This window comes from Leptonychotes weddellii, unplaced genomic scaffold, assembly GCF_054177405.1.
Source record: "Leptonychotes weddellii isolate Sample4059 unplaced genomic scaffold, ASM5417740v2 HiC_scaffold_2924, whole genome shotgun sequence".
NCBI lineage: Eukaryota > Metazoa > Chordata > Mammalia > Carnivora > Phocidae > Leptonychotes > Leptonychotes weddellii.
This window is the reverse complement of record NW_027887576.1, coordinates 1-13032: the sequence shown is the minus strand read 5'-3', so window position 1 is coordinate 13032 and position 13032 is coordinate 1. Positions and strand designations below refer to the sequence as shown.

Sequence of the window (13032 nt, the reverse complement as noted above, 5' to 3'; positions counted from 1 at the left end):
GGGGTGGAGCTCCTGATGAGCCTTGTTTCCCAGACCGCCCCCCACAACTGGCCACCAGCTCCTTCCTCCTCTTCTTGCTGACGGGCATAGTCTCTGTGGCCTTCCTGCTGCTCCCACTCCAGGACGAGCTTGGCAGCCAGCTGCCCCAAATCCTGCACGTCTCCCTGGGACAGAAGTTGGTGGCAGCGTACATCTTGGGTGAGCACAGTAGTGGCCAGGGGCGTGGGGGCTTAGGAGGAAGGCTAGCAGAGCCCCAGCGCTGCTCACCACCAGCTTGCTGTCCTCTCTCCCCTCTCCAGGACTCCTCACCATGGTGTTCCTTCGGACCTGAGCTCCCTGCTCAACCTCCCCCCACCTCCTGGGGCAGGGACTTGGACATGCACATGAGACAGCCACTCTGATGCTCATGCCTCGCCTCAATTCCTCCTCCTCTTCTTCCTGCCCATCCGCCCTCCCCCAGGCACCCAGGGATTTGTATTTTCCAAATTGAATAAAATAAATTTTTAAAATTAAACTGAGAAATGGAGGGAGCAGCCCCTTTCTTCCCACTTCTTTCCTCCAGTTCCTCCTCCCAGCTGCAGGGGACCCAGGAATGAGGGGGCAGTCAAGGGGCCCAGTGAGGATACAGAAGACCTGGGTTCCAGTCCTGGTGCCACACCGGGAAAACCGTGTGACCTTGAGCAAGTCATTGAACTTCTCTGAGGTTCTATTTCCACCTCTAAAATGAGGGAATTGGGCAAGCAGATTTTTAAGGGCCCCTTTAGCCCCCCAAATAGGGTCCTATCCCTAAGCTGATATACTTAAACTACAAAGTTTAAGTATAAATCCTGCTTGATCCGCCTACTGCAGACATCATCTCATAGTCTTGAGCCATCAGAGCCTCTTGCCAGGGTTGCCTAGATGCTTCCAATACCCAGAATCCTTTTCTGCTTCTTGACCCTTTATCTGCCTTATTTTGTCTCTCCCTTTAAGACTTCATCTCGGGCGCCTGGGTGGCTCAGTTGGTTAAGTGACTGCCTTCGGCTCAGGTCATGATCCTGGAGTCCCTGGATCGAGTCCCGCATCGGGCTCCTTGCTCAGCAGGGAGTCTACTTCTCCCTCTGACCCTCCCCCATCTCATGCTCTCTCTATCTCATTCTCTCTCTCAAATAAATAAATAAAATCTTTAAAAAAAAAAAAAAGACTTCAGCTCCAGTGGATCAGAAACACCAAGGTCGCCTGCCAAGATTGGGGGAAATGGCATTGCCTGACATTACCTCAACTTAACCAGGCAGGAGAAACTAAGGCACAGGAAAAGAATAGGATCCTCGAAAGGTATGTGTCCAGCCCTTTTTCAGATTCAGGGCAAGGGAGAAGAAAGGAAGGGGGGCAGCCAGTGACACTGGCAGTTTGTTGATTGGGGACAAAAATCAGCAGGATAAGACTCAGTCTGTTCTCTGCTTCTGCTGTCACATCTCCATTATCCACCTCTGTTCCTCTTGCCTCCTTTTAAAAGGACCCTAGTGATTACACGTCCCCCCTCCCCCAGTCCAGGATAATCTCCCTATTAGTTTGCTAGGGCTGCACAGAAGCGGGGGAGGCTTAAACGGCCAAAATTAATTTTCTCACAGTTCTAGAAGGTAGATGTTCAAGATTAAGGTGTCAACAGATTGGATTTCCCCTAAAGCCTCTTTGGCTCCCCTGTGCATACACATCCCTGGTGTCTCTCTGTGTCCTTTTTTTTTTTTTTTTTAAGATTTTATTTATTTGCGAGAGAGAGAATGAGAAACAGAGAGCATGAGAGGGGGAGGATCAGAGGGAGAAGCAGACTCCCTGCTGTGCAGGGAGCCTGATGTGGGACTCGATCCCGGGACTCCAGGATCATGACCTGAGCCGAAGGCAGTCGCTTAACCAACTGAGCCACCCAGGCACCCTGTCCTTTTTTTTTTTAAGATTTTATTTATTTACTTGAGAGAGAGAGCACAAGCAGGGAGAGGCAGGTAGAGAGAGAAGCAGGCCCCCTGCCAAGCAGGGAGCCTGATGTGGGGCTCAAACCTAGGACCCGGAGATCATAACTCAAGCTGAAGGCAGACGCTCAACTGACTGAGCCACCCGGACGCCCCCATTTATTTATTTATTTTATTATTTTTTAAAGATTTTATTTATTTGACAGAGACATAGTGAGAGCAAGAATACAAGCCGGGAGAGTGGGAGAGGGAGAAGCAGGCTTCCCACCGGGAAGCTCAATCCCAGGACCCTGAGATCATGACCTGAGCCAAAGGCAGACGCTTAACGACTGAGCCACCCAGGCACCCCTATTTATTTATTTTTTAAGTAGGCTCCACACCCGGTGCGGAGCCCAGCGTAGGGCTTGAATTCACGATCCTGTGATCAAGACCTGGGCTGAGGTCAAGAGTCCGACATCTAACTGACTGAGCCATCCAGACTCCCTTGTGTCAATTTTTCTTAGAAGGACACTAATCAGATTGGATTAGGCTCACCCTAATGGCCTCATCTGAACTTAAGGCCTGATCTCCAGATACAGACTGAGGTACTGAGGGTCAGGCTTCAACATATGGATTGGGGGGGGGTGGTATATTTCAGCTCAAAACACTCCCCATCTCAAGATCCTCAATTTAATCACATCCACAAAGTCCTTTTTGTTGTGTAAGGTAACATTCACTCACAGGTTTCGGGGATTAGGACGTGAACATCTTTTTCCAGACCATTAGTCTGTGTGCTACAAGGAGCAAATGGACAAAGTGAAGGGCTGAGAAACCATTTTGGGAAACCACTTTGGGAAATTTGTTCTGAACAGTATGTCAGAGAAGCAAATAGTTGAGGAGGTTTCTGACCCTGGTCCAGGCTCCTGAGAACCCAGTCAGGCTCAGAGGGGGCTCAAGGAGGGGGCAGGGGGAGAGGCAGAGTTTCATCCTGGAACCAGGGTAGGACCTGTCATGCCATATTGGGAGCAAAAGAGGACTGAGTAGCCCAAAGCCCAGCCCTAGGATTTATGCAGTTGCCCTGGGAGTGAGAGCCAGGGCTGCAGCCTCCTCAGATGTGGAGAGACAGCATTCCTACTTGTATCTTCTCTGGCCCTTTGCCCGTCTCAAGGGAGGAATGACTGGGTGGAGTGAGGGTAAGGAAAAAGCATAAAGGTGTTTATAAACAACAGATGCCACCAGGTGGTTTATTAAGGTCCAAACCCCAGCCCCTCCCGCCACAGACCACCTGTTGGGGCTATAGGCTGTGGTTCCAGCCATTCTCCCACCAAGGGGGCTGGCCACGTCCCAGGGCCAAGGAAACCTTCCAGAGACATCACTAGGTGTGGGGGACCCCCTTCCCGAAGGCGAAGGGGCTGTGTGATGAGGAAGCGGGTGCTCTCAGACTGGCTGACAGTCTGGCGGGCCCATTGTGGAAGGCACCGCTCACCTACTCCTACACTGCAGAGCCCGGGTGTGGGTGTCTGCGCTGGCATCTTGGCTGGGCCCCTTGCAGAGACGGGAAGGGCTTATGAGAGATCGGTCAGCAACGACAGGTTGGTACTAGGCACCTGCATCACCCAGAAATCACTCTAACGGGAGAGCAGGAGCTCCGGGCATATGCCAACGCCCCCCCACCCCGCCCCCCGCCCCGCGGACCTCAGAAGTTGTTATCGATGTTCCAGACATCCCCGCTAAGTGCGTTGGCGGCCCCCTGCAGCGTCCAGGTGAGAAGGGCCAGCTGGCGTCGGAAGCGGCTCTCCTGGAAGCCCAGGCCCGGAGCCACCCCGGAGGAGGCGGCCCCCGGGTCTTCGGAGCCGCCCGAGCGCAGCAGCCGCACGTGGTCGAGCAGCGCGCCCAGCGTGTGGTCTCCGCGGCCCAGGAAAATGTGGCGGAACGGGGAGTCGGCCGGCGACACGTACTGGGACAGGAAGTAGAACTCCACCTGCACCAAGAAGGGAATCAGGTCGGGGTGCGGGGCTCTGCCGGGAGCGCGGGCCGGAACAGCAATTCCTTACCTAGTCTGCGCCTAGCGTCCATTGCAGAGCCGCTGCCTTAAGCCCCACCTCCCTTCGGCTACCCAATCGGGAGCGGCTATTCTTTGACGTCACCAGCAGCTGGGTAGGATGCGTCCTCCTGCTGTGTTTTGGGTTCTATCCCGTTCTTTCTAAGCTTTGAGCCTCCAAGCCTGCAACCACGTCTCCCCAGTCTTCCCTCTTCGCCTAGTCACTTAACCGGCTGAAGCCTCAAAGGACAGTCTATGGTCCTGCTGTTCCTCACTTTCCTACACCCCACGCATTCCCCCTCACCACCACCAATGTCCACAGCCCAGAGTCAAAGGTCAAAGGGACCGGTCAGTCCTAATGAAGTGCCTGACTCTCTGTCCTCCCTGCATAACTCGGATGCTGTTCATCTTTCCTGAGATGGCAACTCTACTAGCCCGATTCTCCCACCTTTCTTCCACCCTCTGTGGTTCCTTCTGCTCCCACCTTTGGGCAGGCCCAAGGCTCAACTTCCACCCTCTGTTCTCCTCACCTACACTCCAGTTGTTTTCAAGCCTGGCTGCGTATTAGAATCACTTGGGGAACTTTTTAATGACCGTTGTGTGGGTGCCTCCCCAGCAACATCGGAATCTCTCCATCTTTCACTCCAAGGGCTCATCCATGTCCCTGGCTGCAGTCAGGACCTCATGGGGATAACTGCCAAGCCTACTTGACAAATCATCCACTGGAATCCTGCCCTCCACCCTTCTGACCTCCCCACTGGGTAAGAGGGCACCTTACCAGCCTCACACACAGCCCTTGGTAAATGGCAGCTGCTATGGTTTTTCTCCTCCTCTTCCCTCAACACCCTGTCTGTCCATTTTCCTTCATTCCAGTCCCCTCACCCACAGGTGGCCTCTACTACCACCTGACACTCTCATCCAGAGCTCAGTCTTCGCTAACTTCAATTCCCTCTTCACCATTTACAGTCTGGCCAAATCCTTCCTAAAACTCCACTTCGCTCACATCACCACCCTGCTCAACCACCTTCCTAATTTCCTTGATGCCCGGACTCTAAAAATCCAAACTTCTCATCCTGGCATTCAGGGCTCCCCATAGGTGATCTCTAGCCCACTGTTTGGTGCCCCTCTCCCCTCTGCTTCTCCCCAGGCTTCTACTCTGGCTCTGCTGGTCCACACCCTACTCCCAAGGACAGCCAGGCCTACTTCCCCACCACACCCTTACTCTGGGTCTCTCCACTCTGAAATGTCTTTTCTTTGCACCAACCCAAGTTCTGTCCATTCTTCAAGACCAACATCATAGTCTAAAGCTGGGGTTAGCAAACTTTTTCTGCAAAAAGCCAAGTAGTAAATATTTTTGTCTTTGTGGGCCATATTGTTTCTGTTGCAAACACAACTTGGCCGCCGTAGCTGGCCCAAAAGCAGCCATAGACAATATGAAAATCAATGAGCATGGCTGTGTTTCCATAAAACTTCATTCGCAGAAACAGGCAGCAGGCCAAGTTTGGCCCACTGGCAATCGTTTACCAACCCCTGGTCTAGAGCCACAAAGTTCCCTGGGTCTGGCCCAGCTCTGTGCGGCTGGTTCTGAAGTTTGGAATCTTTTACTCTCCAGCCCTGAGTCTGAATCATGCCCCTTATGCACAGATGCCCTTTATTCCCTGGGGGCGAGGGGGGGGAGGGAGGCATGTGGCAACTTAGGGGGTTGGGTGAGGGGAGTATATTTTTGTGTTCCTGGAGTCTGGGACAGCAGGGGTTAAAGCAAGATCTGTGAATGAGAATGAACCAGGCCCAACCTCTTGTCTCACCTGCAGGATCACTGATGTCTCAGTGGAGGGGACAAAGGGAAGGAGAGGTGGAGAGATCAGGAAGTGGGGGAGGAAGAGGAAACTGCAGAGAGAGGAGAATGAGGGGGATCAGGAGAAAGGAGCAAGGATGAAAGAGCAAGAGGGGTGGGTTTGTGAACAGAAAGAAGGAATGAGTGATGCCAAGGGAAAGAGGCAGGGACTCAAAGAGGAAAAAAAAGGGGGCAGACATGTTCCAAAACCATGGTCGTGCATACACTATGGGTTCCCTGTCCACCCTACACTCACAGAGGATGATCCTATTTCTAATTTCGCCCTGTAGACTTATCCCCACGCCCACAGTCCCTACTTATCCCATTTCCCAAAATCAGTGGCCAGGTTGAGTTCTTGGAGTAAAGAAATGGAAGGAAGTGGAGGGGTTGGAACAGGAGATGGAGTGTGGGTTGCAAAGTATTCACAACTAAGGAGGAATGGGCCAAGGACTAAGGTCTTGTATAACTTTATGTGACACCTCCCCCAGGCAGCTTCTCTGGGTTTCACCCACCTTATTACCACAAGGAAGAGAGCTCTCCTTGCTCTGAATTTCTTAAGCCTTTGCCCCTCCTGGGCCATAAGCTTGGGCCTCTTGTACTGTGGACAATCGTGTACATGCTTTTTCCCTCCAGATGGGTGAGTAGGCAGTGGAGGGCTGTGTGTGTGTTTGGAGGGCGGGGGGGGGGGGGTTCCCAGTTCTGCCACGTGGTCTGCCAAACGGACGGCCCAGCAGCCAGCCCTCCCTGTCAGTTTTATCACTTTGCGGGGCCTGTCTCAGTGGTCGCTCCAGCCTGGCCGGTGTGTGAGCGCTGAGCCCAGGACTGGGAGCCGGAGGACAGGGACGAAGTAAAGGCGGAGACCGGGGACAGCGCGCAGGACAGGCCTGTCGGCTCCAGCCACCGGGAGACGCGGGGTAGGGGGCGCGGGGGGCGGGGCGGGGGCGGGGCCTCACCCGCATGATGCGCACGTTGTACATGCGCATCAGCCTCTCATCGCTCTCCTCCGAGCTGTAGATCTCCTTTCGCAGCTTCTCCGCCGCCCGGATATAGTCCCCCCGCGCCGAGTACACCCACTGGAGGGTCAGCCCGCGGGCCTGGGGGTGGAAATGCAGGCTGGGGCCGGACACAGGGGCCAGGACCCCGGCCTAGGCTGGGACCCCAGGGCTGCCAGGAGGAGGGGCTTATAAGGGGACGGGATGCTGGGAGAGGGGAGAAGACCTGGGCGGTTGGGAGGGTACCAGCTGGGTCCTAAGGCAGGAGTCGAGGGGCCAGGTTGCCAGAGGGGACTAGACCCTAAGGACTGTGGGGAGGAGGGGCCAGACCTCTGGACTGGGCAACACTTTGAGGGGATATAGCTCCCCCCACCCCCAGGAGCCAGGAGCAGGGTTGGTATCTTGGACCTTCAGGTCCCCAGAGAACTCGTTGAGGCTGCCGATGTGCCTGAGGACCACGTCCCCATAGCGGCCGAAGTCCAGAGGCAGCAGGTGATCGTGGCTGAGCCGGATGAGGAGCTGCCCAGCGAGCTGGGCCACAGCCTGGGCCACGGCGGGCAGGCGGCCCCGCAGCACCCTGTGTAGGTTCTCGTATGTGTCGTCCTTCGTGTGCAGGAACGGGTACGCCTGGCCATCCTGCCGGGACAGGGCGTGGGCTGGCGCAGGGGCACAGTGCAGACAGGCAGAGGGGCTGCTGCTCTGGGGCAGGGCCAGGAAGTCTCACCTCCAAGAAGGAGAACTCAACGGCAGGGACCCCCGCAAAGGCCGTGAAGGAGTAGGCACTGCTGTCCATGGCCAGTGGCCGGATCCTGGGAGTGGGCAGGTGGGAGGGCTCTGTGGGTTCGGCTCCCCCCACAGCTGTCCTCCCTCCCTCCCTCCCTCCTGGCCCCAACTTACACTTCGGCATCCCAGCTGTGATTGTTGAACACCACCTGCTCATAGAGGGTCTGCCCACTGCGGTTAGGAGAGTCCACCTGGGGGGCAGGGTAGGGGGCACCGGTCAGGCTCTGGCCGCCACCAGCTGCCCTTCATCCCCGGCTCCTGGCCAGCCTCTTGCCTGCTTCAGGATGTTCTCTATGAGGCTGATCAGAAGGGGGCTGGTCTTGGCATGGAACTTGTCGTCTCCTGCAGAGGGGGAGGAGAAGGGATGCCAGACTCAAGGCTGGGCCCCGCGGCCAGGTGCACCAGAGAGGCCGCAGTGGGTGGCCCCGCCCCCACTCACCCAGCACTGCATTGTCCAGGCTCACGTAGACCACGGCTTTGAGGTGCAGCACGCTGAGGTAACCCTGGGGGTGAGGGGCGTGGAGTTTAACCCCCCACCCCTTCCCACTGCCTGACTCCCTGCCCTGGACCCCACATTACCTCCAGCCACTCTGTGGAGCCCACACTCCCAAAGTCACCTCCGTCCCAGCTGATGAAGAGAAGACTCCTTCGGGGCTGGAAGCCTGGAAGCAGAGCGGGTCAGGAGGACAGGCCCCTCTGGAGGCCAAGCAAAGACCCATCTTTGTCTTCTCCTGTCCTGCGGCCCTGGGCTCCCTCCATCCTTCCCGCCAAGCCCCCTGCCCAGCCCGCCTCAGCCGGTCTGCCCCGACTCCACTATCACAGTGTGGAGCTTGCTTTCACATGGAGTCTCCTGCTTAATGCTTCACTCAGACCAAGGACTATGACTGCAGCTGACCCCTGAACATGAGTTTGAACTGCTTGGGTCCACTTACATGCAGATTTTCAACCGAGCGGAGAAGTCGGCTCCCCTAACCCTGGCGCTGCTCGAGGGCCAACTCTACTCTCATATTTGGATGAGGAAACAGAGGTAAAGCGACCTGCCCGGGGCCATGTGGCTGGGACGTGAGGAAGCCAGGTTTGGAGCCCAGGTCTGCGTGGCCGCCCTCTAGCCTGTGCTCTTGACTGCCTCTCTGCCCTGTGCTGCCTCGGGCCACAGCCCCAGCTGCCCGGCCCAGGCCCTGACCTTACCATTGCTCACCATGGAGGAAAAGGTCCGCGCCAGCTCCAGCAGTATGGCCGTCCCCACAGCGGACTTGGCCGCTCCTGGGCCCCACGCATCCCTCTGGGCCCCGATGACAACATAGTGATCTGCGGGAGGGGAGGCTCTTGGGGTCCATGTTCATACACTGGCAATACCCAGAGACTACCTGGGAGGCTGCGTGCTCGAGGGGCCTTGCCTCCATTTCCCAGCCCCGCCCCCACCACTCTCCACCTTCCAGCTCCTCACATCTCTGCAGCCCCAGCCCTGCGATCCTTGCTGTCCTTCAGGAGAGTGCCCCTCTTCCCCTCGGCCCTGCCTGGATGGCCTGCTCCTTCAGCGGGGTGCCTGGCCTCATGCTGGATTCCATCACCTCCCTGGTCAGCCATGTCCCTCACAAGTCCTGACAGGCTTTCCTCCTTCATGCTTCTCTCTAATCCACCCCCACCCCTTCTCCAGCATTCTCCTCTGAGCTGCATCACGGCCCCCCTGCATCTCTCCCTCAGGGCTTGTAGGTACCACACTCTTCGGCTCAAGAACCCACTTTGATTGCCCACTGCTATCCGTGTCTACTTAGGCTTGAAAGGTTCATCTATCTCATCAGAACTCCCGTTCATGCTATATCACCCAACTCATGCTTGCTCACCTCCATTGCTAGGGAACTCACTACTGTGCCAAACTACCCATCCTGTCTCTGGACAGATTTGACCATGGGATCTACTCACTGCCATCCCCTCTCAGTCCCAGATCAGCCTCAACTTGCCAGCCTCCCTCCTTGCTCAGCCCTGCCACCCCCTCCACTGGGCACCACTCTTGCCCACTCCCCTGGGCCTCCTGCTCCAGCCCCATCTCTAGCCAGGGTTCATGAGTGGCGGCTCCCCTCCTGCCGGCTGCGGGTGACGCTGGGCAAGCTGGCACACCTGGCTCTGAGCGGCCCTCGATGCAGCCAAAGATGTTGCTGATGGGGGTGGAGACCCTGTGGTTGTTGACCCCGAGGTGCAAGCCTGGCCCAGGGCCCAGGCGATAAGGGGAGCCTGGGAGGCGCCCCTGCCATTCCTGGGGAGCCACAGGGCCTTGGAGCTTCCTGGAGAGAGGTGGGGCAGAAAGGGTCGGAAGTGGCACAGAGGCCCAGGCTATAGAAGAGCCCAGAGATCCCTCTTTGCTCTTTCCCTCCCACCTTCTGGCTCCAGCTCTACTTCTGCACTCTGCCTGCTGCCTTGGACAGTTGCGCAGGTTGTGTCGTGCTCAAAGTGAGGCTGGGCCCACTCAGAAGATCCATCTTTTTCTAGTGCACCCAAAAGCACTTTACAGGCTAGCTACACCTCCCTTCCTCCTCCCCTCCTGGCCCCCACAGGCCCCTCACCTCAGCAGGAGGGAGGCAATGTCCGCACTGATGGGCTGGGCGGGGATGTTAGGGAGGCCGGAGGACTGGACTGGAGGGAACTGGGTTTGATTAAAGGAAGGGAAGCCAGGCGTGTAGGGGTCCCCAGTTCCCAGGTGCACCTGTGAGGAAACGGGTGTCCACACCGAAGCTGTGAGCTGGGCTCCGAAGACTAGCCTACCGGCCCCATCCCAGACAAGGAGGTCCAGTTCTGGGGACCCCAAGAATCTACTGCTGGCTGCCCCCAGACTCACATGTCCATACACAGCTCTGTGGCTGGACAGGCCGAGCTTGTGTGGATCCTGGGAGAAGTCTGCTGGATCAGGGTATATGAGCACTCCTCGGGCCCCAAAGTCCTGGGCACTGGCCACCTGGGGAAGGGAAGTGGCTAACGGACTCCTTCTCCCAGAGAAAACCGATTTGTAAGGGCAGGAGAAGCAAGGAAAAGTGAAGTCGCACTGCTTCCGCTCCGCTTTCATGGAGCCACAGCGAGGATGTGGGCACCACCTGACCCGCATCTTCCCGCCTTCCCCCAGTGCCTTGGCATCCCTCAAACCCCACTGGCCTCTGCATTCCTCCGTGTTCGTCCCCCACGCCAACCTCCCGATTTTGTTTCCCGCCAGCATTTTCTTACGACCCGCTTGGTTCTTTCTTTTCTCTCTCCGACAGCCTCCTAGACGCTTCCCATCTGCCGCTATCCTATCTTCGCGTTCCCCGGCCCCGCACCCTCCCGGTTCCACGCCACCCCCCCATCCAGGGACCCTCACCTTTTGGGCGAAGCTGATCTCCCCCAAGCGCACCAGCAGGAGGCGCCCCGCCGGCTCCACGCCCCGGGCCCGCAGGTCCTGCAGGTCCTCCGGCCGCCCGTAGTGGGCGTACACCAGCTCTCCCTGGGGATGGGGAGGACGGTGAGGCGTGCTCTCCGGGTCCCTCCTCCGCCACCCGGGAAAGGGCGCTCGCTGCCCCTGTCCTGGGGGCGGGACAGGGGACGCTCACCGTGGCGTTGCCCGTGGCACTGTAGGGACAGTAGACGTCGTGGTCCTCCAGCGGCAGGGGCTCCCCGAGCTTCCCAGCCTCACCGACCCAGTGCAGGGTATTGGGATGAGCCCTGAGGAGCAGAGGTGGTGAGCGCCCCCCGCGCGCCCCCCGCGCGCCCCCCGCGCGCCCCCCGCGCGCCCCCCGCGCGCCCCCCGCGCGCCCCCCGCGCGCCCCCCGCGCACTCACGGGTCCGGAAACTGCAGCCCCACGTAGTGCGTGTCCATCCACACGTGGTCCAGCTTTTGGCTCGAGAGCGCCCCCCGGACGTCCTGAGCCAGAGCGGCCATCCCGGCTGAGCCAGCCATCCTTTTCCGAAGGCTGGTTTGCCTGAACGGGAAGAGGTGGGATTGGGGCGCCGAAGGGGAGAGGGACTTCTGGGCGCCTGGAGGAAAGGGGGGGGTCGCCCTGGGCCCTGGACGGTGAGGGGCTCCTAAGTCTCTCCCTGACCCCTGCCATCACCATCCATCCAGTCACCACCCGGGCTGTCACTAAGGCCGCCTCCTTCTGCTTAAAGCCTTAGTTTCCGATAGCGTGGTGTCCTGCCCACCATCCCTTAGGTCTTTCCTGGCCCAGGCCAAACTCACCAATCTATCGACTGCCCGTGCACACACACACACACACACACACACATATGCACACAGGCCTGTGCTCTGCCCCACGCATGGAAACGCTTTTCTTCCAAAGGACTAAGTGGGCAGAGGTGGCCCTCCATCTCCCCTGTCCTCCAGCTGCGCCTCACGGAGACATCTTACACTATGGTTACTGATATGATCGCGGGGTCCCTTGTCTTGGAGACCTCACCCTGTCTTCTTCCATAGTCACCACCTAACTGAGCCTGTTGTACCCTGAGCTCCCCCTGTTCTTCCATCTCATCCCGCCACAGGCTGCCCCCACATGACCTCCCTGCCAATAGGCTTCACTTGTGCCCTCTCCAAGGCAGACTCCTCCCTCCTCCACAGCCTCATTGAATACCCCTCCACCTTTTGCCTTGGCGGAAACCCAAGCTGTCCCTTGAGAGGCCGGGTCTCCTATGGGGTCCCGAGCTCAGGAAAGAACTCAGGTTCTCATACTACCTGGGCTTGGAGCGGAGGCAGGCTCCCGGCTCCACTGTTGGAATTTCTGCCCATTTCTCCTCCAGTAAACCTTGCTTCCGCTGAAACCTTTGCCATCCAGCTCTCCCCTCCTCTACCCCTCTTCCAGCCAGTTTGTCACTTGTCCACTTTCATCAAGGACTTTGGCATCTGGCTTAGCATTTTCCTCTCCACACCATGGTCCCCTCACTCTGTGCTGCCACTTCAAAATCCACGTGCAGGGTGCGCCTTAGTCTCAGCCTCCACCCCTCAGCTCTCAAGAAGACCCCTGCACCCCAGGACTCCATGGTCGCTGTGGCTTTCTCAGTACCGTTCCTGCAGTCCTCTCCCATCCCGATCCAGGAAAGCGAGCACTTGTTTGAAACTGCACCTGTCCGGGCGCCTGGGTGGCTCAGTCCGTTAAGCTGCTGCCTTTGGCTCAGGTCATGATCCTGGGGTCCTGGGGTCCTGGGATTGAGCCTCCTCTCGAGCTCCCAGCTCAGCGGGGAGTCTGCTTTTCCCTCTCCCTCTGCCCATGCCCATGCTCATGCTTTCCCTCTCTCTCTCAAATAAATAAATAAAATCTTTAAAAATAAATAAATAAAATCTTAAAAAAAAAAAACTGAAACAAATAATGCAATATATGTTAAGGAAAAAAAAGAAGAAGAAGAAGAAGGTAGCGGGAGGGGAAGAATGAAGCGGGGGAAATCGGAGGGGTAGACGAACCATGAGAGACGATGGACTCTGAAAAACAAACTGAGGTTCTAGAG

General features: G+C 57.4%; 1 protein-coding gene and 1 long non-coding RNA gene across 2 annotated transcripts; one reads left to right on the top strand and one right to left on the bottom strand.

Moving 5' to 3' along the window:
- The first annotated feature begins 6 nt into the window (after positions 1-6).
- LOC145719055 (uncharacterized) lies at positions 7-526 on the top strand. The gene is made up of 2 exons (XR_014142160.1): positions 7-198; positions 300-526. It is a non-coding gene; the product is annotated as an uncharacterized LOC145719055 (long non-coding RNA).
- Positions 527-3140: 2614 nt separating this feature from the next.
- Positions 3141-13023, bottom strand: TFR2 (transferrin receptor 2). The gene is made up of 15 exons (XM_006751448.3): positions 11379-13023; positions 11151-11262; positions 10922-11044; positions 10409-10525; positions 10137-10276; positions 9694-9857; positions 8764-8883; positions 8155-8237; positions 8015-8078; positions 7850-7917; positions 7690-7766; positions 7517-7601; positions 7201-7428; positions 6754-6894; positions 3141-3906 (listed from the first exon to the last, which is right to left on the bottom strand). The coding sequence occupies exons 1-15, from the start codon at positions 11495-11497 to the stop codon at positions 3622-3624; spliced, it is 1926 nt and encodes a 641-aa protein (XP_006751511.1). The 5' UTR covers positions 11498-13023; the 3' UTR covers positions 3141-3621.
- Between the last annotated feature and the right edge of the window lie 9 nt (positions 13024-13032).